The 26,701-nt window shown below is 47.7% G+C and overlaps 1 protein-coding gene across 2 annotated transcripts; it reads left to right on the top strand.

Annotated features, from left to right (window-relative positions):
• Positions 1–260: 260 nt before the first annotated feature.
• On the top strand, positions 261–24,707 carry SNAP29 (synaptosome associated protein 29). 2 transcript variants are annotated; one of them, XM_038575974.1, is made up of 5 exons: positions 261–675; positions 7,950–8,146; positions 13,419–13,504; positions 16,075–16,173; positions 21,512–24,707. In XM_038575974.1, the coding sequence occupies exons 1-5, from the start codon at positions 439–441 to the stop codon at positions 21,667–21,669; spliced, it is 777 nt and encodes a 258-aa protein (XP_038431902.1). In that variant the 5' UTR covers positions 261–438; the 3' UTR covers positions 21,670–24,707. The 2 variants fall into 2 exon arrangements, with proteins under 2 accessions (XP_038431902.1, XP_038431903.1); XM_038575975.1 differs by lacking the exon at positions 21,512–24,707 and adding an exon at positions 17,173–17,614.
• Positions 24,708–26,701: the final 1,994 nt, after the last annotated feature.

The following is a 26,701-nucleotide window of genomic DNA, read 5'->3' as shown; positions in this document are numbered from 1 at the left end:
GGCCTGCGAGCGCCACAGCCCACGGCGCAGGCGCGGCGGCATCCGCCTTCCCCGCCACGTGACCTCTGTTGTCGACACCGAGTGGGGCGTGGCCGCGGGGCGGTCCCACCGCGGGAGGGGAGAGAGAAGCCGAGCGGTCGGCCGCGGCCGCGCGCACGGGGCGTGGCCCCCCCCAAGCCGCCGGGCAAGATGGTCAGCTCCGGAGGCGGGGCTTCCCGCGCACGCCAGGCGGAAGGAGCTCGCTCCGCGACCTGGGCGGGTGGGGCGGGGGCGCGCGGCGCTGGACGGCGAGCGGCGGAACCGCGGGGCTGCCGCGCTGTGGGCGCTCCCCGAGGGTCCCGGGAGGACCGCCTGGACCCCTGCGGGCCCAGAAAGGCCGTTCCCCGCCTTGGCCGCACACCTCCTCCTCCTGCCCAGACCGAGACGAGCGCCGGCACCATGTCGGCCTACCCCAAGAGCTACAACCCGTTCGACGACGATGCGGAGGATGAGGGCGCCCGGCCGGCCCGGTGGAAGGACGACCGCGACGTCGCCGACGGGCCCTGCACGCCCGCGGACAGGCAGCAGTATCTGCGGCAGGAGGTGATGCGCGTGGCCCAGGCCACAGCCGCCAGCACCGAGAGGTCCCTGTCCCTCATGTACGAGTCCGAGAAGGTCGGCGTCGCGTCTTCCGAGGTGAGTCTGCAGCAGAACAGGGCGGCCCGGCCGCTCTGAATTGTCACACGCGCTCAAGGAACTTTAGTCGTACCAAGAGGTGGGTATCTTGAATACTCCAAAGAGGCAGTTTGCCCCCAGTAATCTTTCTTAGTTACAGCAGAGCTCGGGCTAGAGAGATTGAGCGTCAGGTTCTTTCATATAATTGCCTGCGCAGGATTCCAGATCCAGGGGTTTCACCATTACTCCTCGAGTGACCCAGAGTGGGTGCTGCTGTGGAAGGCGTCGGAGCAGATGAGCCTTAGGTCCTCCCCTAGCGCTGACCACTGCTCCGCCTCACCCGCAGAGGTGATGAGGTCTGTGGGCAGCTGCTCAGTAAGCCGTAGCGCAAGTGTGATCGAGGCTAGGGCCTTACATTTACTTAACCAAATCCAAAGGGAGATGTCCCAGACAGTGTGTGATCTGTGACTATCCGTTTCTCCACTTCACCTTTGTCAGTTCGTCTTTCCACCCGTGGGAGATTTCAGGGACCCTGAGTGAGAATGGTTCTTTCTTAGGCACCACATTTTTTCCTCAGCCTACTAATGAAATGGTTTGGTATGGGCATTTTTATTTAAGTTCTTAAAAATGTAATAGTAGGTTATCGATTAGCTCAGCTAACGTTAATCTACAGCATTTGTAGCTTTGAAACTTAGTGGAAGCTGAAGTGTTGTTTTCTTCCATGGGTCTCTTTGTAACTCTTTTCTCTGGCAGAGTTCTTTCTGACCTGATCACTTCCAGTCTTGGGCAGTTTGAATATGTGGATTAATTTCTCAAATAGTCACCTGGGTCATTTCCCCCCTTGCCACTTTCTTGGCTATTTTCCTTCTGCACCTCTCCTGTTACAGTATCCCTCATTGGCCCATTTTCCTGTCTTTGGCTTCCTTAAGGAAGTTTAGCTGTAGTTCTTAGAGCTCATATCTACTGGATTCCTGAATGGCAAGTGTTGATTAAGGTTTGGGAGGATTACCTAAGATCTTAGGGGAAGTAAGTAGTAGAGGAGTTACTGGAGTACTGGAGGGGTCCCAGGTCCAAGGAAGCCAAGTAAGAACTGTTTGAAGGGAAAAAAAAAAAGAACTGTTTGAAGGGACATCTCTGGAAACAGAACAGGGACGCCTCTGAGTGGCTCAGTGGTTGAGCGTCTGCCTTCGGCTCAGGGCGTGATCCTGGTATTGAGTCCCACATCGGGCTCCCCACAGGGAGCCTGCTTCTCCCTCTGCCTGTGTCTCTGCCTCTTTCTCTTTCTCTTTCCCTGTTTCTCTCATGAATAAATAAATAAAATCATAGAAAAAGAAACAGCAAATGAAATGGGAAATCAGAATGATAAAAGTAGGGTGTCATGGCCTAGGATAAACTCAAATCTGGCTTTTAAGGCTAAGATTTAGACAGGAGTGAGGAGAAGGGAAAGGAAGAAAGGTAAGAAGGTTGTTCATAGGGCAGAGAGGAGCAGTGCAAAGACACTGGCCCACCACCAGAGTTCCTGGGCTCCAGTGGGGAAGTGATGCACAGGATATGTTCAAAGAAGGGACGCAGGAGGCAGCTTAGGAGCCTTTCGTGGTCAGGGGAAGTCTGTCCCTCAGAGGGAAGAAGAGTCAAAAAAAATAATAAAAGTGAGTGGTTTCACATGGATTGTGGTGACAACTCCCCTCCCCCTACGTTGCACCCAGAGGCCCTTTCTGTTCAAGGGGCACGATGAGAACACCGGTGCAGAACAGCAGCTCAGGCCTGGGAGGCTTGGACTGGGCCAAGTTGGTGTTGCTCTGAGAAGTACGGTATGATCAAGACTAGGCAGGTGACAGGCACTGTCATAAGTATGGTGACACTGAATTTTTCTGGGATTGAGTCAGTTCCCAATCATCAGAGGCCCCAGGAGGCTGGGATGGTCAGCACCCCCTCCCCACCCCACTCTGTACTCTCCAGACTACCTTTGTTTTTTGTTTGTTTGTTTTTGTTTTTAAGATTTTATTTATTTATTCATGAGAGACAGAGAGAGAGAGAGAGAGAGAGAGAGGGACAGAGACACAGGCAGAGGGTAAAGCAGGCTCCATGCAGGGAGCCTGATGCGGGACTCTATCCCGGGTCCCCAGGATCAGGTCCTGGGCTGAAGGTGGCTCTAAACCGTTGAGCCACCCAGCTGCCCCTCCAGAGTACCTTTGAATCAGTCTTTGATTCCAGTCAGAATGGGGGTGGGAACTGGGCTGGGGTTGCTGAGCTCTTCCTGCCACTCAGTGTACAGTGTGGCTCCCATCAGACCCAAGTCACCTGCTAACCTCCCAGCTTAGAGACCTGGCACTGAGCTGTGTGAAAACATGATAGGTACTTATAGAAGGTTAGGCATGTACAAATATTAGATTGGGAAGATATCATCCAGTCCCAGCTTGGCAGAAGTAGGAAAATTACTTAAGTCATTTCTGATGGAGGAGAGCTGTCCTCCTCCCAGGAAACCTGACCAGGTTTATTTCTCATGGAGTCTAGCCACTGGTCCTGACGGCCAGGGGACAGAATTAGGGCGCAGCCTGGTAAGCACAGTCCGGAACATGGAGAGACTTGCAGGCCACTCAGCTCTTCCAAGTGTAATTTATTCATTCTTTCTCTTACCTGAGGTTTAGCTTTGGTGAAGAACTATCAAATCACATAGTTCTAAATATAAAACGTACAGGAGAGGGGCACCTGGGTGGCTCAGTGGTTGAGGATCTGCCTCTGGCTCAGATCAGGATCCCGGGATCGAGTCCCACGTTGGGTTCCCTGTGAGGAGCCTGCTTCTCCTTCTGTCTATGACTCTACCTCTCTCTGTGTGTGTCTCATGAATAAATAAGATTTTTAAAAAAAAGAAAGAAAAACATACAGGAGAGTCTGAAGTTTCTTCTCATCCCTTTGCTCCTGCAGCAGCCAGTTATGATCAGTTCCTTCAGTGGCCAGTGGAGGTAATTCTATGGATAGCTATAGTCCTTTCTTCTTTCTTTTCTTTTCTTTCTTTCTTTCTTTCTTTCTTTCTTTCTTTCTTTCTTTCTTTCTTTCTTTCTTTCTTTCTAAGATTTTATTTATTCATGGGAGATACAGAGAGAAAGAGAGGCAGAGTCGCAGGCTCCATGCAGAGAGCTCGATGTGGGACTCGATCCCGGGTCTCCAGGATCACGCCCTGGGCCAAAGGCAAGCGCTAAACCACTGAGCCACCTGGGCTGCCCCACCCCCCCCCCTTTTTTTTAATTTTAAATTGAGCAGAGATGTTCTATGTATTCTAGTCTGTACATTTTTTAATAGGATCGGAGTTTATTCCTTAGTAATATATAATAAATGCTACTCTTGTCATTGTTGTTTTTATGACTATGTCATATTCCATTGAATGGATGACTTGTATGTATGTAGCAAGTCTCTTAATGATAGGCATTTGGGTTGTTTGCACCTTTGGGCAAGCCTATGGAGACACGCCTGCTCAGATTGTTCCTTGTCCCCTCTGGCAGCTGAGCATGCTCCTGTATAGTTTTTGTGAAGCCTGGGATCTCATTTCAGGGGAGTCCAGCAATAAATGTTAGACCAGGGCCCAAATGGCTGGCACAGTAACATCACTGGGGCAGGCATGGTGTTTGGTAGGCCATCACACAACCATGTAGGCATAGTTGACCACCTGCCCGACTGGCAGACCTTAGTGTTTCACCCCTTCAGAGGTCAAGCATGTGGCTGAAGGTCCCCACCATAAATCACATTGTTAGCATAAACTATCTGGCCTAGCCTAAGGACTCAGGTATACAAAGATATTCTTATCAGGGTAATATAAGGGCCAGGGGCCAGACAAAGCTTTTCTTTGGAACATGCAGGGTATGCACAGCCCAGGCTTACTGAGTTAGTCCTTAGTGACCCCCAGGTCAGCCTGTACACAGGCAGTAAAGAACACCAACATCACCGCCTTTGCCCTTGGTGGTTTTTCATACAACCTAAGACTTCATTTGTGTTTTTGTTTTTGTTTTTAAGATTTTATTAATTTATTTGAGAGAGAGCGAGAGAGCATGTGCGCATGAGCACAAGCAGGGAGGGGGCAGAGGGAGAAGGAGAAGCAGACTCCCTATGGAGCAGGGAGCCCAATGCAAGGCTCCATCCTGGGACCCTGGACCTGAGCCGCTGGCAGATACTTAACCACCTGAGCCACCCAGGCACCCCTCAGTTCATGTTTTTGAATCCACTCCATACCACTGCAGTGAGACAGAGCCTCAATTTGAGCATATTTCATGCTCATGTGTCCTCTCCAGCACTTATGCGTGTGTGTTCCACTGGAACGGGAGTGACACGATGGAAAGGAGTCTCAAGTTTCTAGGTTCAACTTGACCTTCACCTCCAGATTGACCTCCGCCTACTTATTATTCAATATCTCAGTTTAATTATGAGTTCAGTACAGGGACCTTAGTACTGACATTTTTCTTCAGAATCTCGGGGCCTGACCTGGTCAGGGAAGACAACCAGGCCCAAGTGAACTTCCGAGATATATCAACTATAAATTGGAGTTGGGATCTGGTGGTCACTGCTGCCCCCTGTGACACCTGCTGGGTCCTTGCCTGGCCTCCTGCATGCTCCCTCATCTGGTGCTCATGTTCCTCTGCCTCTCTCAGTTCCCTCAGCTGGCCCCATGGCCCAGGGCTGCTACATGCATGGGCTGTTCCCTCTGTCAGGATTCTCTTGCCCCACACCCACCCTCTGCCTCTCTAACTTCTCAGCTTTCAGTTTCCCCTTCAACTCCACCCCTTTAGGGAGCCTTCCTGTCTCTCCCTTAAGCCTGGCAAAGAGTCCCTGCAAGGGGCTTGTCCTGGCAGAGTGGCCCTCGTGTATATGTGGGATAGTTTTCTTTTCTGCCTTCCCCACTCGATTCCCAGCAGTGTTGTCAACAAATGAAAAGTGAAATGAAACTTGACTGACTGAGCCTTCCACCGAGACTGTAAGCTCTGTTGGGGCGGAGCTCTGGGGCTGGTTAGTTCACCCCTAATCCCTGGCGCCTGGAACAGTGGCTGGCAGAGGAGTATCTGTTGGTGGATGTCTTGCGACATCTCTCCTGTGCGTGTCTTCTCTCAGTGGGGATTCCCTGATGGGTTCACACTCTCACAGGGCCAGGGGACATAATCCGTCTGGCCAAAGGTTGCCTCATGTACAACAGAGTCTACCCTCACAGGGTCTTCAGTTGTTCCCCGAAGGGGAATTTAGGCACTCCCTCTCTCTCTGTGCTGTCGCTCAGCGTAGTACCACTGGCCCAGCCAGATCTTTTCCCTGACGGTTTTCTCCTTTTAGAGGTCAAGGTGTGTGTGGGGGTGGGGGGGGTGTGGATCCCCTGTAATGCTAACATCTGAGCTTTGCACGCGTGCCCTTTACACTGAAGGTCCTCTCTGGAGCTTCCTCCCCTCATAGCTGCCCTCGTCTCTCCATGACCTCCATTTTCACAGGGACCAATGACGATACGGCATGGGGCCCCCTCTTGGGGGACAGGAGGATTCCTGAGGACTGGAGTGTGTGAGGCCTGCCTTTGTAATGACTGGTGCAGGGTCTGCCTAGCTTGTCCTTCCCGTCCTGGCACTCCTGGTATTTGCTCTGCCAAGCCCTTCTTCCTCGTTAGTCAGAACTAGGTCACAAGCACTTGGAGCCTGGTCCTTTCCTCTGCCTCAGGGGAAGGATTTCAGCAGAAGTTCCTCCTTTGCTGGCCTCTGACCAGCAGATCACCTCCAGTGAACACCGGCTTCCAGCTCACAGAAACTTCCAGAGATCAGAATGGCACTCGCTCCCCTGGTCTTCCTGCCTCACAGGGGACAAGCCACCCTCACAGATTTCTCTTCACTTCGATATTAACATCTAAGTCAGACATTTGGTTTCCTTACCAAGTCAGCACGGGGATGCAGACCCAAGTGTGAGAGACTGTGTCACTTGTGAACAAAAGAAAGTAAGATCTCACTGTGAATTGGGGAAGGTTTTGTCAGCTACCTGTTCCTGCTGCCACTCTCCACATGGAGGGCAGGCAGCCAAAGCAAGAGGGCAAGTGGTTGGTGAGATGAGCCGCCATGAGAGACCTCGCTGCCGGGGAGGCCACGGACCTGCCTCCTGGTGTGCCAGGGCCCTGGCAGTGTGTCAACTCAATAAACATGTAAGTGCTGGAGAACATCATTTTGATCCTAATTAAGAGCCTTGCCTTCCTTATTCCAGAAAAGACTTATCCTCAGAATGGACGTGAAGATGACAAACCTGAAGTGTTGGAAGAAGGAGAAACTCTAGATAAATTAGCAGCTTTGGTTTTTTTCTTTTTCTTCTAAAAACGAGCTCTTGCAAGTTTTGACACAGTCCAGGCATTTGCAAGAATGACACAGTGCAGGAAAGGTTTTTCCTTTTGTTTAAAAAAACCTGATGGTTTCTTCAGACATGTCTCATGGGCCAGTGAAAAAACATTTAAACATTCAAAGCTGTAAAGCTCAGCATTTTCTAAGTTTATTTCCAACAGGAGTTTAACAGAATTTAATAATAAATTCAATGGATTTTTTTCTGCCCGTACATTATATTTCAAAATTTCACCTGCTGTAACTATTGAGAACTCAGATTGCACGTTGTGTCCCTAAATGGTCTAAAAGCTTTCTACTGACACTTTTAGAAGTAACAAACCCATTATATATTTTTTGTTTTTATCCTTCAGTTGTCTGGAGCATTTAATCAAAAATTGTTCATGATTTTGTTTTAAGATATTAAGAGAGAAGTCTGCCACAGGTAACATAACTGCTGGGATCAGATATTAACAGGGCCCAGAAAGGACCCAGAACCTAGCTTGTGAAAGAACTTGAAGTTGTGACCAGGGCCAGGTAGCTCCAGTGACCCACTGGAAATCCCATATTTGAAAAGGGGGCTATAAGAGCCATAGTCCATGGGGCAGTGTCAGGTCAAAGGCCGTAAGTTTTACAGGGGGCCAAAAAGAGGGAGAGCTGGAGGATGTGCCACCAGTCCAGGCCTGCGCTCTGACCCCCACAGGTACGCGTCATCCATCTTAACATGGTCCTGTGAGCCAGCATCATGTGGGCAGGAGGGAAAAGGAACTCGGGAGCAAGTACGAAAGAAAGCCCATTGAGGCAGGACAAAGGAATGTGGTGTCAGAAAGGATAACATTCCCCTCACAGATGGCAGTATCTTTATGTGTCCCCACCTGTGCTCACTGAGGCCTCATGACAAACCTGCTCTGGGTGGTCCCCTGCAGGGGGAACATTATAAAACGGTGTGACGCCATCACCTCTTGTTTTCCCCAGGAGCTCGTCCGTCAGCGGGGTGTCTTAGAACGCACAGAGAAGATGGTGGACAAGATGGATCAAGATTTGAAGACCAGCCAGAAGCACATTAACAGCATTAAGAGCATGTTTGGGGGGTTCGTCAATTACTTCAAATCCAAACCAACAGAGACGCCACCCGAACAGAATGGCACCCTTGCCCCCCAGGCTAACAGCAGGTGAGTGGATCCTCAGCCATCCAGATATGAAGTAGCCGAAAGTGGGCTTTAGTGCAAATGGTTAAGACTTTGAACCCACTTCTAGTGCCTTGAAGGGATCCAAGATCTTAGTAAGTTACTCACTGGAAGGGATTTGTCCTCGCACATTTTGAAAAAAGAAACATTTCTCCAGCGCTCCTGGTGGTGTTCATTATTTGATGGACGTCCAGTCTAAATAAATTGGGTCTCCAGTAAATTACTGCTCTAGTAATTGCCATTCGAAAGAATATTCATTTCAGAAAGCTGAATCAGGATAAATGTGACTCACTTCACGGTATTTTAAAAATTCTTTAAAAAGTCTTTATATCCAATATTTCCATATCTAATCCAGCCTGGCCATTAATTTTCATTTTAAAAGTAGATGTGAAGGGGAGGTGGTTGGGGGGTTGGGGTAACTGGGTGATGGGCACTGAGGAGGGCACTTGATGAGATGAGCACTGGGTGTTATACTATGTGTTGGCAAATTGAACTTCAGTAAAAACAAATGAAAAAAAGTAGACATTATTCTCAAAAGTTTCAATTAGATAATAAAATCATACATGTGATTTTGACAGATAGTTAAATATCACGTGTACAAAGATAAGAGTCAGGGATACCTAGGTGGCTCAGCGGTTGAGTGTCTCTGCCTTTGGCTCAGGGCATGGTCCTGGGGTCCCGGGGTCCCGGGATCGAGTCCCACATCAGGCTTCCTACATGGAGCCTGCTTCTCCCTCTGCCTATGTCTCTCTTTCTCTGTGTCTCTCATGAATAAATAAATAAAATCTTAAAAAAAAACACACACAAAGATAAAAGAGTCAGGTTTCTGCTAAAATAAGTTATGTTTCAGATCTCAGACCATTGTGTCTGTTTTTTTGTTTGTGTTAACGATTTTATTTATCTGAGCAAGAAAGAGATCACAAGAGAGCATGAGCAGGGAAGAGAGGGAGAAACAGGCTCCCTACTCTAGGGCTTGACCTCAGGTCTCCAGCCACCCAGATGCCCCCTTTGTATCTGTTTTTTTTTTTTTTTTTTTTTATTTATGATAGGCACACAGTGAGAGAGAGAGAGAGGCAGAGACACAGGCAGAGGGAGAAGCAGGCTCCATGCACCAGGAGCCCGATGTGGGATTCGATCCCGGGTCTCCAGGATCGCGCCCTGGGCCAAAGGCAGGCGCCAAACCGCTGCGCCACCCAGGGATCCCTGTATCTGTTTTTTTATTGTAAACCAATATGGCCTTATTATAGAAAATCTATAGCTTACTTACCATAGCACAAAACCTCACAACTTCATTTCCTCCCTTACTCAGTGTTTTCATACCTGCAATCACAGTATTCATTTGGTTTTATAGCCTACTTCCATTTACCCCAGAGTAATGTCTGAGGTAATGTTATTCCACAGATTTCATAGCCCTATCTCTGTGTTTATCTTTTAAATCTGGAATACGGGATCCCTGGGTGGCACAGCGGTTTGGCGCCTGCCTTTGGCCCAGGGCACGATCCTGGAGACCCGGGATCGAATCCCACGTCGGGCTCCCGGTGCATGGAGCCTGCTTCTCCCTCTGTCTGTGTCTCTGCCTCTCTCTCTCTCTCTGTGTGACTATCATAAATAAATAAAAATTTAAAAATAAAAATAAAAATAAATAAATCTGGAATACGGAACGATTTTTTAAGACGAATTTTTTTAAGTGCATAAGTGACATACGGTAAAGTGCACACATCTTAAGTGTGTGTTGACACTTCTACTAAATGGGTGACTGTTAACCTGTGTGGCCACCACCTAGATTAAGATATAGGGTATGGTCGGGAAGAAATGAGGAAACTATTTCCAGCCCATAGTTGTACTGGGGAGAAACAAGTGCAGATGAAGGAACTGAGAGTGTAGCAGAAAGACCAGGCAGGTGGATCTTTGGAATTTATGGAGAGGAAACTGCAATAGGGGAGCAGGCAGTTGATGGGGGCCCATAGGCTGTTCCTGCGGCTACGCTAGCCAAGGTCACAAGGATCAATTTGTTTTGACGATCAGTCATAATCACCATCCATTCCTGATTTTCCAACTTGGCCCTGATTTCAAATATCTCATTTTTCCCCAACTGGGGGAGTGTCTAGGATTGTTTGGTTGGATTTTATCTTTTTTGTTGTTTGGTTGGGTTTGCAGTTTACGAATAAGAAGGATGTTTTATGTCCTCCTTTTTGAGTTTATGTCTTATCAGAGGAAGTTTAGACATCCGTTGGCTTTGGATTAAGACATTTGTGTCACATGAACTCAGTAGCAGAGTCGGCCCTTCGAGAAGTGGGAAACTGATAAATTTGTGATTGGCGCTTTCCTCTATCCTACTTGCCACTTCCCTAGGGCTTCTTGGGGCTCATGCCCCACCCCTGCACCCACCCACCAACCCTGGCCATGCTATAAAAGCCTTTCGAGTCCTGGAGCTTCCAGGGCAACTTACTTTTTGGGGGGAGCGTCTTAAAAACTCAAGGCCTTCCTGACGAAAGTATCCCAATAGTAAAGCAGCTAGACTAACTTCAGTGTGGTGGGCCTCTGGGTGCCTGATGTCATGTGCCCCATCTAGCCTTCTGCTCAGAGATCAGCACCAGTCAGCTGGAGTGTTCTTGCCATCACTGAGTGAATGCAGGAAAGGAAAACTTTTAAATGAAGCAACACACTAGTTCAACTGCTCCCGAAAGGTACATCGAAGGGGATCCCTGTGGCTTTGTAGGAGAGGCTGCTCCAGTGGCCTTGCGTGCATCCCAAGCACCCATGCTTGATAGGCTCATGCCTGTCCTAGGAGACAAAGCCACAGGAGAGAGACCAGTCTTTGGGAAGGTATAGGGGAGGCAGATGGTCAGCAGAGAGGCAACAGAGGCCCAGAGGAGAGGGGCTTGGCCCTGGGAACTGAGACACCAACCTTTTTCATGGAATCACGGTTGCATGGAAGCCTGCCGGTTGAAGGAGGGGAAGGTGGGAGGTGCGCAGCATCCATAGCACAGAAGCTGTGACGAATGAAGGCAATGGCTGCTTCCAGACTGGGAGCTCAGCGGGCTCTCGACATTGAGGCCGGCAAAGGTATCTGTAAGGCCCTAAATCCCTACCTTCACAAAAACACTACAATGTGTAATTGCTTTGATAAAAAAAAAAAAGTTAAGTCTTTGTGATCCTTTCAAAGTCTGTACTCCATAAATATAAAGATATTTTGACGTAAAAGCTTTTAAAATAAGTCCTCCTAATTAGACTTTTGTCAAGTCATATGTTTCCTCTGTATATCCTCATTACACAAACCCTTCGGCCTTCTCTAAGGTTTTACTTGTTTCTTGGTAAGCCATTTTTGGTCCTGCTGGCAAAGCTTCATAAGCTGCTGCTTCCCATTTCTATTTAAAGCTCATGGAGAGAGCAGCCCCTGTGGCACAGCGGTTTAGCGCCGCCTTCGGCCTGGGGTGTGATCCTGGGGACCCGGGATCGAGTCCCGCATCTGGCTCCCTGAGTGGAGCCTGCTTCTCCCTCTTCCTGTCTCTCTGTGCCTGTCATGAATAAATAAATAAAAAATCTTAAAAAATAAAAAAATAAAGCTCATGGAGAAGTCCATTCAGATCAGAGATTTAACCACTCCCTAATTTGAAACTCTCTGACTTAACTCAAGATGTGGTTAACTCTGACCGAGAGCCACCACTCTTCCCCTTCTCTTTCTTGACCACTTATGTCACTATCCCTAGAATTGACTCTTTTTTGCCATTTTTCACAAAGAAGCCAGATTTCTGTCACTTAAGTGTTACTATTGTGTACGTGTGAGCACAAAGGAAAAAAGCCGTCTTTGGAGTGTAGGCTGGGTGATAGCCAGGTGGGCTCGCCTGCAAGCATCTCCGACTTACACTGACCTGGCAACAATTGGGGCTCACAGTTGTGCTCAGAGAAACCAGCTGTGTCGTCTAGACTTCAGTCACTGCTTCTGAGTAATGAAATTGTCAAATTTCAGGAGGTCTGGATTGCTGGAGCACTGAAGGCCTACTGTGCCTCTAGCCTGTTGGAGTCCAGGCTTGTGCCAGTGGGGAGCCATTAAAAGACTTTAACCAGAGTGGGGCTCCTGGGTAGCTCAGACGCTTCTTGAGCCTCTGACTCTTGGTTTTGGCTCAGGTCATGATCTCATGGGCTATGGGATCTGCTCCTGCATCAGGCTCCACACTCAGTAGGGCATCTGCTTGAGGATTCTCTTACTCTCCTCCTCCCCCCACTTGTACTCATGCATGTGCACATTCATTCTTTCTCTGTCTCTCTCTAAAATAAATATTCAAAAAATAAAGAAGTAAATAAAGACTGTAATGGGAGAGGTTCATGCAGGGTATGTTAGAAAGATGCCTGGAAGCTTTAGGTAAGAATTGGAAAGGCAGGGGCTCATCCATGTAAGGATAAAGAGGTGAGGCAGAATGAGGGGCTGGATTTTGGGGATCTGTGGGAAGACTGAGAGGACATTTGCATAGCTTGCTTGGAGTGGAGCTGCAGAGAGAGGGCATAAATGGGAAATGATTGGTTTCCAGCTTGGCTGCTGATGAAGTGGTCAGCAAGGTGGAGAAGAGCAGATTGCGCAGGAGGCCCAGCTTCAGGGGACAGGGAGCCCCTGCCATGCCTGCAGGGGTTCGTGGAGTGTGAGCTAAGGATCTCTGAGTTACCTAGAGAAGTCCCTGTCTCTAGCAGGAATGGACAGACTAAGCTTTGCATGCCCAGAAGCAAAATCAAAGGTATTTTGTAGGGACTTAGGTAATAAGAAAAACAAATTTTTTAATGACATTTAAAAAATGAAAATAGTAATAATTGAGTACAATTTTTTATAACTAGGTCTACTAATAAGAAGAATAAAATTTTTACTAGAGGTTCACAGTTAGTGTTCCCTATCATCCAGTCAATTGTCAGTGGTCACCTGTAGAGGCTGCTCTCTGCTTGTGGCTGTACAAAATCAGTTGGTGGGCTGGATTTGGCCAATGGGTCATGGTTTACTGACCCCTAGTCTAAAGTATCCATTTGGTCCTTTCACATGCTTCTCTTCTCCTTGGTCCTGGTATTCTCATTTTCCTGAAAAAGGGCCACCTAACCAGATGCTGCTCTTCTAAATCAGGTGTCTCAGATGTTTGCTGTGCTGCAGGTGGGACTCCCAGGAGCTGTTGATGAATATTCCTGCTTTAGTCAAAGGACACATTGCTTAAAAGACCGCGCTGTCATAGGTATTTTCTCTTTCTAACTTTTCTCTTTTCTCAACTTTCATCCGAAGATTGAAAGAAGCCATAAGTACCAGTAAAGCACAGGAGGCACAATACCAGGCCAGCCACCCAAACCTCAGGAAGCTGAATGACTCAGGTCAGTGGGGACCTGTGCGTGGCCACACTTGGATTCTGTAGAGGAGACTCTGGATTTGGTGTTGGCCCTAGGATGGATGGGGGGGGCAGCAGGGACTCCAGCTGCTGTCATGGGTAAAGGATGTTACGGACCTAGTGTCACTCCCTGGGAGCTGGAAGTGTGTGTTACAGCATGATTCATCCCTCACCCCGTGGAGGGTGGAATAAAAAATTGGCCTGTGTTTCATTGAAAATTCCTGCCCCCTGTAGGTCTGAACTCTTGCAGCAGTGAAAAGACAACTGCAGGAAAACCTCTGTGGTAACGGGAATAGCCTCCCCAAAATGACCATGTCCTAATCCCGAGACCCAGTGAATATATTGGTTGCTAATCAGCCGAGCTTGAGATGGGGAAATTATCCTGAGTTAACCAGCCAAGTAATCACAAAGGCCCCTTTATTGGGCAGCCTGGGTGGCTCTGCGGTTTAGCATCGCCTTCAGCACAGGGCGTGATCTTGGAGACCCGGGATCGAGTCCCACATCAGGCTCCCTGCATGGAGCCTGCTTCTGCCTCTGCCTTTCTCTCTCTCTGTGTGTCTCTCATGAATAAATTAAAAAAAATTTTTTTTAAAGGCCCCTTTATAAGTAAAGAGGGAGGCAGAGGAAAGGTGGTCAAAAATTGGAAGATGCTCCACTGCTGGCTTGGAAAATGCAGGCAGGGACCACCTACAGAGGAATGCTGGAAAAAGCTAGGAATCAGATTGTCCCCAAAAGCGAAGAACACGGCCCTGTTGACATCTCCACTGTAGCCTGGTGCAACCCATCCTGGACTCCTGAGCCCTGGAACAGAAGGATAAGGCTGTGGTAACTGCTACACAGCAGTGGGGGACTCATGTAGCCCGGAAGTACGAGTGGCCAGAGAAGCAGCAGCATGAACAAGGTGTGCAAGGTCAATCATGTGTGATGTCCTGTCATCCTCTTGTTACTAAATGATAGGCCCAGAAACACCTCTATCTGGAAAGGAATTTAGGCCTCCTGGAAATCCCCGCAGACCCCTAGAAGGCCAGGCACGTTCGACAGTGCCAGAAACTGAATGCTTCCTGCACTTCCTTTGAGGAAAGCAGGATGCGCCAGGATGCTCGGGGACCCGCCGCTCTCGTTGCCACCAGCTAAGGAGAGGCCTGATGGAGGAAGAGCCAGGGGTCAGGAAAGGTGGAGATCCCCGAAGTTCAGTCTGGAAAGGCAAAAGCCATGGGAGGAAATGACAGAAGACTAAAATATGCAGGGCCCACAGAGAGTCCGAGCTAAGCACAGCCTAAAGAAGTAGAGGAAGAGGCCTGTTCCACCCAAAAGACACGATTTTAAGGAATCAAGGAGTTTTAATTTGCACAGTGTGTCAACTGAAAAATTGATGCTGTGTGTGTGGAATGGCTTCAGCAGGTTGTACTGGGGAAAATACACCACGTCTGGAAAGAGACATTCCTCCAAAAGATAGAAGCCGGGATAACAGGGCTTTTCTGGGTGTGTTGAGAAACTGCGGCCCCAGGAAGATTTGGGGTAAATGTGCATTATTTAGCATTTCTTCTTTCCTTGCTTGTTGTATCTGAAGCAAAAAGACACAGAAGTACATTTCCAGAAGGAGAGAAAGTCATCTGCAATTCCGTGTCCACAACGTAGCTATTTTGTTTTTTTTTACGATTTTATTTATTCATGAGATAGGCAGAGGGAGAAGCAGGCTCCATGCAAGGAGCCTGACGCAGGACTCTATCCTGGGTCTCCAGGATCAGACCCTGGGCTGAAGGCAGCGCTAAACCGCTGAGCCACCTGGGCTGCCCGCTATTTTGATTTTTAACCCTGGCCCTGTAGACTCTGTCCACAACCCCACGTAGCTGTGCCTTGTTGTAGGTTCACTGCCGTATGGTAAGCGTATGAGTCTCTGTTCCCTCAGCTCATGTCCAGGGGCTGGCCAGCCGACCCGTAGGCAGAGGGTCTTTGATCTCCCCTCCCTCCCCCCAGAAGCCTACCCGGTGCCTCCCTCCCACACATCATCCATCCTCGGATGGCCTTCTAACTAACTGCCTCATTCCCCACCTCCCCCGCCCCAGCCCCGTTTTCCAGATTAAGATTAATTTTGTTTTTTGTTTGTTTGTTTGTTTGTTTGTTTGTTTTTATTGGTGTTCAATTTACTAACATACAGAATAACACCCAGTACCCGTCACCCATTCACTCCCACCCCCTGCCCTCCTCCCCTTCTACCACCCCTAGTTCGTTTCCCAGAGTTAGCAGTCTTTACGTTCTGTCTCCCTTTCTGATATTTCCCACACATTTCTTCTCCCTTCCCTTATTTTCCCTTTCACTATTATTTATATTCCCCAAATGAATGAGAACATACAATGTTTGTCCTTCTCCGATTGACTTACTTCAGTCAGCATAATACCCTCCAGTTCCATCCACGTTGAAGCAAATGGTGGGTATTTGTCATTTCTAATAGCTGAGTAATATTCCATTGTATACATAAACCACAAGATTAATTTTGTGAAGCAGCATTCAAGAGACATGAGTTAACCACCTCCTGGTATTTCTTTCCAAACTCAGACTCTTTCCCTGGAGGCACCGGTTCTGCCGCGAGTACTGAGGCTTACCCGAAGAACCCCCACCTTCGAGCCTATCACCAGAAGATCGACAGTAATTTAGGTAAGACTGAAGCTACACCAGCCTCCGCAGGTCACTTACTCAGGACGCTTGTCTTCCAGACAGCTCGTGCTGGGCCCAGCCAGGACACCAGTAGCCAGCAGTTTCTTGGGACCAAAATGTGGTGTCTGCCCCTCCCTTACCATGTGTCAAATCCAATATGACCATGCCCGTCTCCCCCTTCTCTCTGGAGTTTGTCCACTTCCGTCCATCCCCACCTCTCATCTGGGCTGTGACAGCAGCAGGGACCAGGAGTCCCCGAGGGGCTGCACAGTGCCACAGTGAGAACCCCCTTCATCATTGTCTGTCAGTGGGGCACAGAACCAGAACCTGCCTCTGAGGATTGGGGAGAGGGTTAGATAAGCAGCCCCATACATGCCACAGGGAACCACCTGACCCAGTAGGAGCTGGCCATCACAAGGCCACTGCAGCAGACACAAGGGATTCCAGGTCCCTTACGGGCCCCCGGCCCCGCCTGCCTCTCCACCCCTCCTAGTCCCATCACTTGTGGCTCCGAGTGCTTTCCCGCCTCTGCCCATGTCTGCCCAGAGTGCCCTTCCTCTCCACTGCTTAAAGGCTGGCTCCTCACGCTGCAGGCCTGGCTTTACACACTGCACTGTGTTGTAGTCCTGTACCTGCTGGACTGACCACAGGTATCTTCTGACCACACTGTAAATTCCAGGGAACACAGGACTATTTCTGTGTTGTCAGCACTGTACCCTGGCCTAGTAGGCCAGCGCTCTATGATTAACTTTTGAACAGTGGAAGAGAAGCCAGTTACTTGAAGTTCGAGTGGAGGAGTGCGTGTGGGCAGTAGGAGCAGGTTCCTGAGCGGTTTCCATGAGTTCATTCTAGGTGGTGTCTCGGACGTGCTGCCTCTGACCTCCACCCCTCGAACAGGAAGCTCCCCCATGGTTACGTAGGTCCCTGTCAGTGTCTCACTCCTGTTGGGAGATGGCAAAGTGGGTGAGACCCAAAGTAAAATTTCTCCCTGCCCTAAAGGTATGTAGCTGGAGACAACACTGAGGTCCATGACGATGCACTCTGAGCGTCTGGGCGCAAGCTGCCGCCTCCTCTCCTGCGCAGGAGGGACACTGAGGGCCCCTTCCCTGGGTCACCCAGACCAGTGGCCATTCCAGCAGCCCTCAGGGGATAGCATGACAGCACATGAGGCACGTCCATATTCTTTAACAACATTTAGCTTTTGTTTCTGAGTATGTAGATTTATTATAGAAAATTATGAAGTTAGGTAAATGCCATGAGGAAATAAACACCTAGAATCCTATTATACAGCAGTGGCCACTGATTTGGTGTCATTCCTTCTGTTTTGTGCATGTATCTGTGCACATGTGGACGTATAGTGTCAGGTGTACAGTGTCATTCAGTGTGTATACTTCTGTAACCTGCTTTTTTTTTTTTTAAGATTTTATTTATTTATTTGAGAAAGAGAGTGAGCAGGGGGAGGAGCAGAGGGGGGAGGATAAGCAGACTCTCCCCTTCCCACAGCAGGGAGCCCAATGCAGGACTCGATCCCAGGATCCCAAGATCATGACCCGAGCTAAAGGCAGATGTCCAACCAACTGAGCCAGCCAGGTGCCCTCTGTATCCTGCGTTTTTATCTGTATTTGGAACACTTCCCTAAACTTCTTTTCTTAAAATTGCTTTGCAAAGCACCGCTTTAGCAGTCCCACCCCCAGCTCCTGGACACTTAGGTTATTCCCATTGTTTGCTATTGCGCAGAACCCCCTCACACTCCTGTGAGCGGATCTTTGGTGTGCATTCTATAGCCACAGTACTAGAAATGGAATTACACCGTCAGAGAAAAGAATTCTCCTTCTGAGCATTAAAAGAGATCTCCATAGAAATGAAACATCTGTTGGAGGAAATAGATATCAGCAGGAGTGAATAAAGGAACTGTCATTTGCCCACCCCACAGCTCACCACCACTGCCCTTAGTGTGCATGTCAGCACTAGATCTGCTTGGCCAGTGCCTACTGGCAGTGGGGGAGAGGGCCCATCTCCACACCCTGCACACCCAGGCAGGCTTCCACCCCAAACTCCACCTGCCCTTTGCCTTCAGAGCCCAGGAAGCCCCAGGCAGCCACTCTTTTATTGGGTCCTCTGGACTCTGCCCTTCAGAGCCAAAGGCCTACAACAGAAGAGGCATCTGCTGGGGTATGACCGCTCCAGAGACACCTACAAAGGGACTTGAAAGGCTCCCCACTGAAGGTTTCCCTACTCAAATGGTGTCACTGGTGCCAGCTGGAAAGAGAGGGAGGAAGGAGACCTAGGGAAGGGTGTAGAGTTCAGGGAGTGAGGTGGGGAGAAGAGGTAAGGACAGCCATCCCTGGAGGCTAAGGCAGTGTGGTTGGCATGGTATTTACAGTTCGGGCAGGCAGGTCCCAGCAGGATGCAGTGTGGCATGCTAAGAAGGGCTGAGGTGGCACTCTGGGGCCATTGGGCCCGCTGACACGGGCTGTGCCTGGCTGCCCTTCACAGGTCTGCTCCTTCCTTCTTACCAGCCCCTGCTTTTATCTGAGGGACTAGTGCAAGGCTCCCCTGTCTGGTAGCTTTACTTTATCAAACCTTTTTTTTTCTTTAAGGATCTACTTGAGGGAGAGCACATGAGTAGAGGGAGGGGCAGAGGGAGAAGGAGAAGCAGACTCCCCACTGAGCAGGGAATCTGATGTGGGGCTGGATTCCAGGACCCTGGGATCATGACCTGAGCCGAAGGCAGACACTTAGGCAACTGAGCCACCTCGGTGCCCATCACACTTTTTATTTTATTTTTTTTTAATCTCAGTATATCCGGACACCTGGGTGGCTTAGTGGTTGAGTATCTGCCTTTGGCTCAGGACATGATCCCAGAGTCCCGGGATCGAGTCCCACATCGAGCTGCCTGCATGGAGCCTGCTTCTCCCTTTGCCTGTGTCTCTGCCTCTCCCTCTCTCTCTCTATCTCTCTCTCTCTCTCTCTCTCTATCTCTGTGTGTCTCTCATGAATAAATAAATAAAATCTTTAAAAAAACAAATAAGTAGGGCAGCCCCAGTAGCGCAGCAGTTTAGCGCCGCCTGCAGCCTGGGGTGTGATCCTGGAGACCCGGGATCGAGTTCCACGTTGGGCTTCCTGTATGGAGCCTGCTTCTCCCTCTGCCTGTGTCTCTGCCCCCCACCCCCTCTCTCTCTATGAATAAATAAAATCTGTAAAATAAAAAAATAAATAATGAATTAATAAATAAGTAAATCTCCGTATACCTATAGCTTGTCCTTTGCTGTCCCAAGTGCCAGCACACTCCCTGAGGCCTGGGATGACCTCACAGATTTTACTCTCCATGGAACGCAAGGTTAGGGGTTTTAATAAATTCAAGAAGCATAGAGCTGAAGACAATTTTTAAAAAACAGATTCTGCTTACATTTGTGGTGTTAGTGCCAAGTATTTGTGTATTCTGACCTTTCTTAATGTTTTATCTTTAATTCACAAGGTTTATGAAGCACCTCCCCTTCTCTCTTCCCTCTGGCTTTTTCTTGGCCTACTGCACCTAGTAAAAGGGCAGAAGGCAGCTGTGGGCATGCACCCCACTCCCACTGCGTACAAGTACATACATAGGTACACATACACACACGTGCACGCGCACGCACTGTCATGAAGCCTGAGAACTGACCGAATCAGTTAAGTCAAGACTCACCTCTGCAGTTGGCTCAGCCCAATGAGGGGACCCCAGAGTGCCTGCAGCATGTCTCTTCCCTCCATTGACTCTGGTTCTCTTTATGTCACCTCTGCTTGGTACTCCCTCCACATACTCTAAGACCAATCATGTCCTTACAGGTGTTATTCCTCTTAAAAAATGGATGTGATCAAAAAAAAAAAATGGATGTGATCATTGACTTTTAACACTTTTTGAAACAAAGGGAAAATACTTATTACAAAGAGTGGGAAAGCCAACCGAGGGAACTAGAATGAGCTCAGAAGGGACCTGGCACCAGAGTGGCTAGTTGTGGCAGGGCTGCTCCCCAGTGGCCTTCCTTTCAAAGGCAGTCTCCCTCAGCTGTGATCTGGGAGCACGGATCAGAAGAGGGCCCGCCCGGATTTTTAACTCAGACCCAGTGGGACTGACCTGGGTTTCTCCCCAGCCCGCACTTGTCCTGCACGGAAGTGGAACTCTCACCCCTCATGTTTGAACTTGAATATCAGCAGGAATGATGTAACCTATCGCTAGGGCTGAAACTTTGCCAAAAGTCTGTGCCCCACTGTCCCCTGGGGCTTGCCCCAGAGGGCATTACTAAAGGGACCCAGCACCTTTAGCCCTTAGTTCCTTTTGACATGGGGACCCTGGACTACAGACATCTCCGTACCCAGCTAGCCACCAAGTGGGCAAAGGAAATGGTGCCAGCCAGATTCAGGTTGTGTCATACCCCAGGACATTCGCAGCATTGATGTGTGCATGGATCTGAGAAGTGGTAGCAATGAATGAATTGATGTAGGAAAATGTGAATTATCATAACATAGGTGACAGGACCTCATAGCATTTGGATGGAGTGGAACCATCTGTAGTTCATGTATTTTCTGGGAGAGCGCCCCAGGTGGCAAGGTAGGGACAAAGCACCTATTTCTCATGCCACCTGCAGAGTGGAAGAGGGGGTGGGATGTGGCCTTCTCCAAGGTGGGAGCCTGGAGCAGGAGCAACCAGGTGCAGGGGCTTCCAGGTCTGTCTCCCAGATGTGTTTCCAAATAGGTATTCTCATACTTGTTACTCTGAATCTGTGCTTGATCCAGCTTTAGGGGGCTGGAGATGGAAGGAAGAAAACCGGGCACTGTTGAGTTCTACCCACTGACATGAGGTTTTTGCTCCTGAAGAGCACGGCAGCAGGTCTGGCTGTTGGTTACCTGCATACTTCTTCCAGATACTCACTATGGGGTCTGGGAAGGGAGTGTTTTCTAAGCCTCTACGTACTTCTCTCTTTCTCAGGTACTAACTGATCTTGCAATGTGCCTCCACCTATTAGAACGTTCAGAGGCACCCAAAACATGATGTAGATCTGTATGTATTTTTTAAAGCACTAGAAGGACAAACATCATTGTATGAATAGTGATGATCCTGAGCAGACATCTAGGGGAAAAGTGGCTTTTACATTAAGCACATATTACTTTATGTGGAGTCAGCTGGTTTGCTTTTTACTTGCATGAATTTTGGAAAATGTAACCAAAGCCCTAGAGTTCTCCTTGTCTTTTGAGAAAGAGCACTCAGTGATGTGCATGTTGCAGAGCACCGGGCACGGAACAAGCAGAGGCCCCTGCTGCTGTGACTTCACTCAGCCCTGTATGTCCTTTCCCTCTCCCACAGATGAGCTGTCCGTGGGACTAGGCCGGCTGAAGGACATAGCCCTGGGGATGCAGACAGAAATTGAGGAGCAAGATGACATTCTTGACCGCCTCACAACCAAAGTGGACAAGTTAGATGTCAATATAAAAAGCACAGAAAGAAAAGTTAGGCAACTTTAAACACCGAGAAGGCTCTCCACCCCATTGTGATGAAACGAGCCAAAAAATCTCCTGTTAAACTTCCCAAAATTTAATTTCTGTTGTTTTAGTGTGTAACGTAATATGTGTTTGCAAATGTTATAATTATAGAGCGAGTTGAGTCCTTGGAGATGTCATGATGAGAAATGTGTATCCTACTTTTTTTAGAGCTCTCACCTCTCCATTGTCTGAACTGAATGCTTAGAGTCTTAATCTGAGCACGACAGCCTGGCCCTGAGTATTTTGGGCCTTCGATGACCTTGCTGACACCAGAAGAACAGTTGCATTTCTCACTTTAACGAGCATATGGAAAGACATGGGCAGAATTTCAATCCTGGAACCACCAATCTCTGTGGTGGTGTTGTGAGGGTGGTCCTTCCCACATCTTGGCTTACCAGTCACCATTCTCCCACCCCCACCCCAACACACATACACACATACACTGAGCACATTGCGATTCTCTCAAACCCCAGAAAAGGATCAATGTTCAGAAATGGAAAGTGCCAGCGTTTGCTATTTGGTTGACAGATGTCACCTCTTCCCTCCTGGCCTCCATCCTTGGCATGCATTTTAGTAGAAAGGGTTCAGATCAGCACCACTCACCGTGATGCCTGGAGATGCACAGGGAATTGGGTGAGCCCTGCTTCCCTGTGCACTCTCACCTCTAAGTCACTGACTGAGGTTAGGGACAGATGCACCATTGTCTCAAGGCTGCCCAGCTGGCCAGTTGGGGGCCCTCTACAGTTTGTGAGAATGGAGCATCATACAGTGCTTACCCTGTGTGCTCCTCCCCAGAGCACCTGACCCAGCCTCGGGGATGGCAGTGTTTATTCAACGCCTGGGGTCTCCTGGCCCATTTAGGATTCCCACCCATTCCTCTTGACCTCTTGCAACATGACTTGACTCAGCTCTTGGTTCTCCGCCACCCAGTTGGAGGACTGGAGTGCCACAAATGATGCAGACTTGTCTAGAACAACTTAGCTTTAAAAATAAAAGCCTAGACATTATCATTTTAACTAGCCTAGCTTGTTCTACACAAAAACATTAATCTCATTACAGAAATCAATTTTAATTAATGCTTTTAAGTGATTCTTTCTTTGTAAAGTGACATTCATTAAAATTGATTTCTGTAACGAGATTAGCGCCTTTGTGTTGGTACCTCCAGCAGAGTAATTGAAGCCGCAAGACCCTTGTCTTTTTAAAAAAGCAAATTAATTGAAATATTTTGAAGACCGTAAAAGGCGCTGATTTTAATAAAATAGGCTAGGTCAGAAAATTTAAAACAAGTGTGTTTCACCTCAACACATGGTGCTGTCTATGGGACCTTCACCACTTTGGTTCTGTAGCCTATAAAGAAAGCCCCCTGAAGGAAAAGAAATCTCTGCAGTGCTGCAACAGTGCATCCATATTTTTGTAGCAATTCATTTGTAGTAGTTCCATTCCATGCTGCATGGCATTCCTAAAAACACTTGACAGCTTCCGTCAGTAGATACAACCTTCTGTCATGTTCCAGCCAACTCATGGAATCTGATCAACGTCATTATGAATATCCCAGTATGTGAGAATACGATTAGAGGTAGTCAAATTAGGCATTTATCAGATGAGCTCATCGTGATTATTCTCTTGATAAATGGTAAAAGGAAAAGTTTTAAACACCTACCTAGCCCAAACAAAATGAGTTCGGAGGGCTTTTAGCAAAAAAGGCTGCTGACAAGCATGAAGCCAGAATGCAGAGCAGCCTGTGTGTACATTTCCACTCCTAATTGTTTCTTTTTTTTTTTTCTAACACCTTCCACGTATGTCATGATGGCTGTTTCTGTTCGTCATCATCAGGCAGAGAGACTCATGGAGATTAGTCATTATACCTCAGATGCAAGCTTATTTTTTTTTCAAACAAATTATACATGTAAAGGCCACTGCCAAATATTCTTTTCCCCAGCCTTCCATTTGCGTAATGAGATTAGTGATTTCACTGACTTGAAGGAAAGTGGCGTGGAATATTATACCCTTTCCCTGTCTTTTGTTAGAACATTGAAGCCAGTTGCCCCGTTTTTTCTCCCCTCTCCAAGCATATAGAAGGAAAGCACAGCCACTTTTCTAGAAATGTGTCTTCTGACACTTTACATGTGTATATTAACTCTTGTTTAGACCCTCTTACACTAAGGCCCTGACCAGGGAACTGTCTCCAAGCTACGCACTGGGAGCTCCTTTCTGCTGGGTCTTCCCCCTTGCCCTCCGGCTCATGAAGGACCAGTGGTTGATTCTACCTTATAAAGCAAAGTTGCTTGCATTTTCAGAGAACAAAGAGAAACCCGGAGCTTCCAGAATCTTTGCACATGATGATTATGATCAAAAAACATTCTATCCTCTAGACTAGACACATCTGTCTCATGGAGACACTCAGAGATGCGTGGGCTGGAGTGAATTCACCCTTCTTGCCAGATGGGGTCTATAAGACAGGCTTTTATTTCCACAGTTGAGCTGGAAACAAACTGTGCCTTCAAAAAGTGGCTTTTCTAACTTTAGGTTGGTTTTATGTGAAGCGTGCTACTAACTTAAAAATAAGTGCATTCTCTTTCAGAGGAAACATTCTCACATCTAGTGATCTGGAGTTAACATTGTCTTTTTTGCATTCTGAAGGAAAGGAGCCCTGAATTTAACTCAGGTGGCAAGAAAAAAATTCTTAAGTGTATTTTAATTTATCTTTCTCTAACTTCTGTTTGTGAATATGTAATTTTAAGGGTGCACTACACCAATTTAGTAAAAAAAAAAAAAACTCTTACACTTTGCCTATATAGGCCTTTTCTCAGAATTTGTAAGTTATCACCATTGTTAGCATCTTCAGCTCTGATAATGAAATGTCTTGTGTACAGAATGATGAGCCAGTCATCAAAAGTGCTCGGAGCGGCAGGGGGGCATTTTGTTCAGAGTCTGTATCAGAATAGCTCTTAAGCTCCATGCCTTCAACTCAACAAGTGACCATATTCTGTAAAATAAAATGTGAAGTTTTTTAAATCAAATTCTGTCTCCTGTGTAGTCATTTTCAAAGAGTGGATGGAAGGGCTCCTCCATGTTGAGTCTTCGTATATTTGGTCCTCATTGCCCCATCAAACCCTATGAATAAGCTTCCTTCTCGAAGCCCTCTCATTTCATCTTTCAGAGTGCTCTTCCAATCTGTCTCCTATCTCCCTGACCACAGTGCAGCACTGTCTCGATAAGGGCTCAGCAAACAATAAAGGGCCAAAGAGTAAATGTTAGGCTCATGGGCCAATCTGTCGCAACTACTCAGCTCCTCCATCGTAGCAAAAAAGCAGCCAAAGGCAATATATAAATGAGAATGGTGTGTTCTAATAAAGCTTTATTTATGGACACTGAAATTTAAATTTTATATATTTTCACATGTCACAAAAATCTGATAATTTTTTTTTTCAATCACTTAAAAATACAAAAACCACTTAGCTCATGGGAAGTACAAAACATGGTGGACTGCACTTGACCCATGGGCCTTAATAGTTGGCCATCCCATTTAAACTACCACAAGGTATTCCTAGGGGCGGGAGGATGAAGGATGGCTGGCCACTATATTCTGCAAGTGGATCTCCTCAGGCTTCTGGCCCTTCTAAACATCATAGTTCACCAAGAAAGGAGAACAGGCTAGCCTAACCTTGGCTCCACTGTCTTGCCTCTGCCTTCACATCTGACCACAGGAGTAGAAATTGTTTCTAGATCTGAAAGCTCTAAAAAGGCACGGAGGGATCCCTGGGTGGCTCAGCGATTTAGCACCTGCCTTTGACCCAGGGCATGATCCTGGACTCCCGGGATCAAGTCCTACATCAGGATTCCTGCATGGAGCCTAGCCTGCTTCTCCCTCGGCCTATGTCTCTGCATCTCTTTCTGTGTGTGTGTGTCTCTCATGAATAAATAAAATCTTTAAAAAAAAAAAAGGCACCTGGAGCTTAGACCATCTTGAAAATCTTATCTGTCAGTAGACTGGCTTCGTGGATCCCAAAGACCACCCTGATTTCGTGGATATCATCTTTGAGCATCATTATAGATAAGGAATAGTGAGGATCTGAACTTAGCAGCAGACTTTTCTGGGAAGACAAGGAACAGATATTACATAGAAACAAAAGCAAAAAAATCAAGGTGGTTCACATTTGGGAGCTCCAAGTAAAAGAACGTCTAGAGTTTGAAATCTGGGTGGGTGAGGACATGAGGAAGGTAGTAAGATCCCAAATGATGGGCCTTATGGGCTATATCAAGGAGTCAGAGAACACTGACCTCCATGATAGGGAAGCACTGACAGATACTAAGCAAGTGAGTGACACGACCCGATTTGTATTTTGAAAGCACCATAAATATGCACCACTGCATTATTTATAAGAACAAAAAAAACCTGGAAACAACCTCACTAAGGAAATAATAGAATAAATTGTGGCTCACCCCCAGCTGCAGTAGACAGTTGCAGTTAGGGATAGTTTTCAGAGCACATAGGATAATGCTTGCAAGATTTACCTTATGGGGAAAGGATGGACATGAAATTGATGATGCATTATGGTTCCAATCTCTTGGAAAAAGCAAACCAGTATGTATATTTAAGGGAGGAAATCGCCCTTATGTCAGTGAAGAGAAGAGGCTCAAGAGAACCTTGTAGTGGTTCAGGCAATGCCTGAAGAAGATACCCACACGAGAGCATGCCGGGGTGGGAGGTCGCTGGGGGGAGCAAGGTGTAGGCTCCTGAGGGCCTTAGTGCAGGCTTTAGGGATGGGAGGGTTTTGAAGATAACACCCAGGCCTCTGACCACAGGAACTAGTAGCAGACAGTTTTAAATAATATGAAAACACAAGCAAGCCTTGGGTTATAGGCAGAGGAAAATGAATTTGAAGAGCTTTGGAACATCCAGACAGAGCGCAGGTGCTGGGCCAATGGTTGTGCACAAAACAGGCCAAAATCTCTATTCTCGGGGAACTTCTATTCTCATGGGAGAGAAGATAATACACAAGTAGAAAAACAA

Source organism: Canis lupus, chromosome 26 (genome assembly GCF_011100685.1).
Source record: "Canis lupus familiaris isolate Mischka breed German Shepherd chromosome 26, alternate assembly UU_Cfam_GSD_1.0, whole genome shotgun sequence".
NCBI lineage: Eukaryota > Metazoa > Chordata > Mammalia > Carnivora > Canidae > Canis > Canis lupus.
Note: the sequence above shows the minus strand (reverse complement) of the source record. Positions and strands in the feature narration are given on the sequence as shown.

What these genes read in the sequence shown, in the direction of transcription:
- SNAP29 (XM_038575974.1), top strand. Translation starts at nt 439, where the DNA reads ATGTCGGCCTACCCCAAGAGCTACAACCCGTTCGACGACGATGCGGAG. An exon ending in TCGGCGTCGCGTCTTCCGAG is followed by an intron (nt 676 to 7,949) that starts GTGAGTCTGCAG and finishes TGTTTTCCCCAG; the next exon opens with GAGCTCGTCCGTCAGCGGGG. An exon ending in GAAGATCGACAGTAATTTAG is followed by an intron (nt 16,174 to 21,511) that starts GTAAGACTGAAG and finishes CCTCTCCCACAG; the next exon opens with ATGAGCTGTCCGTGGGACTA.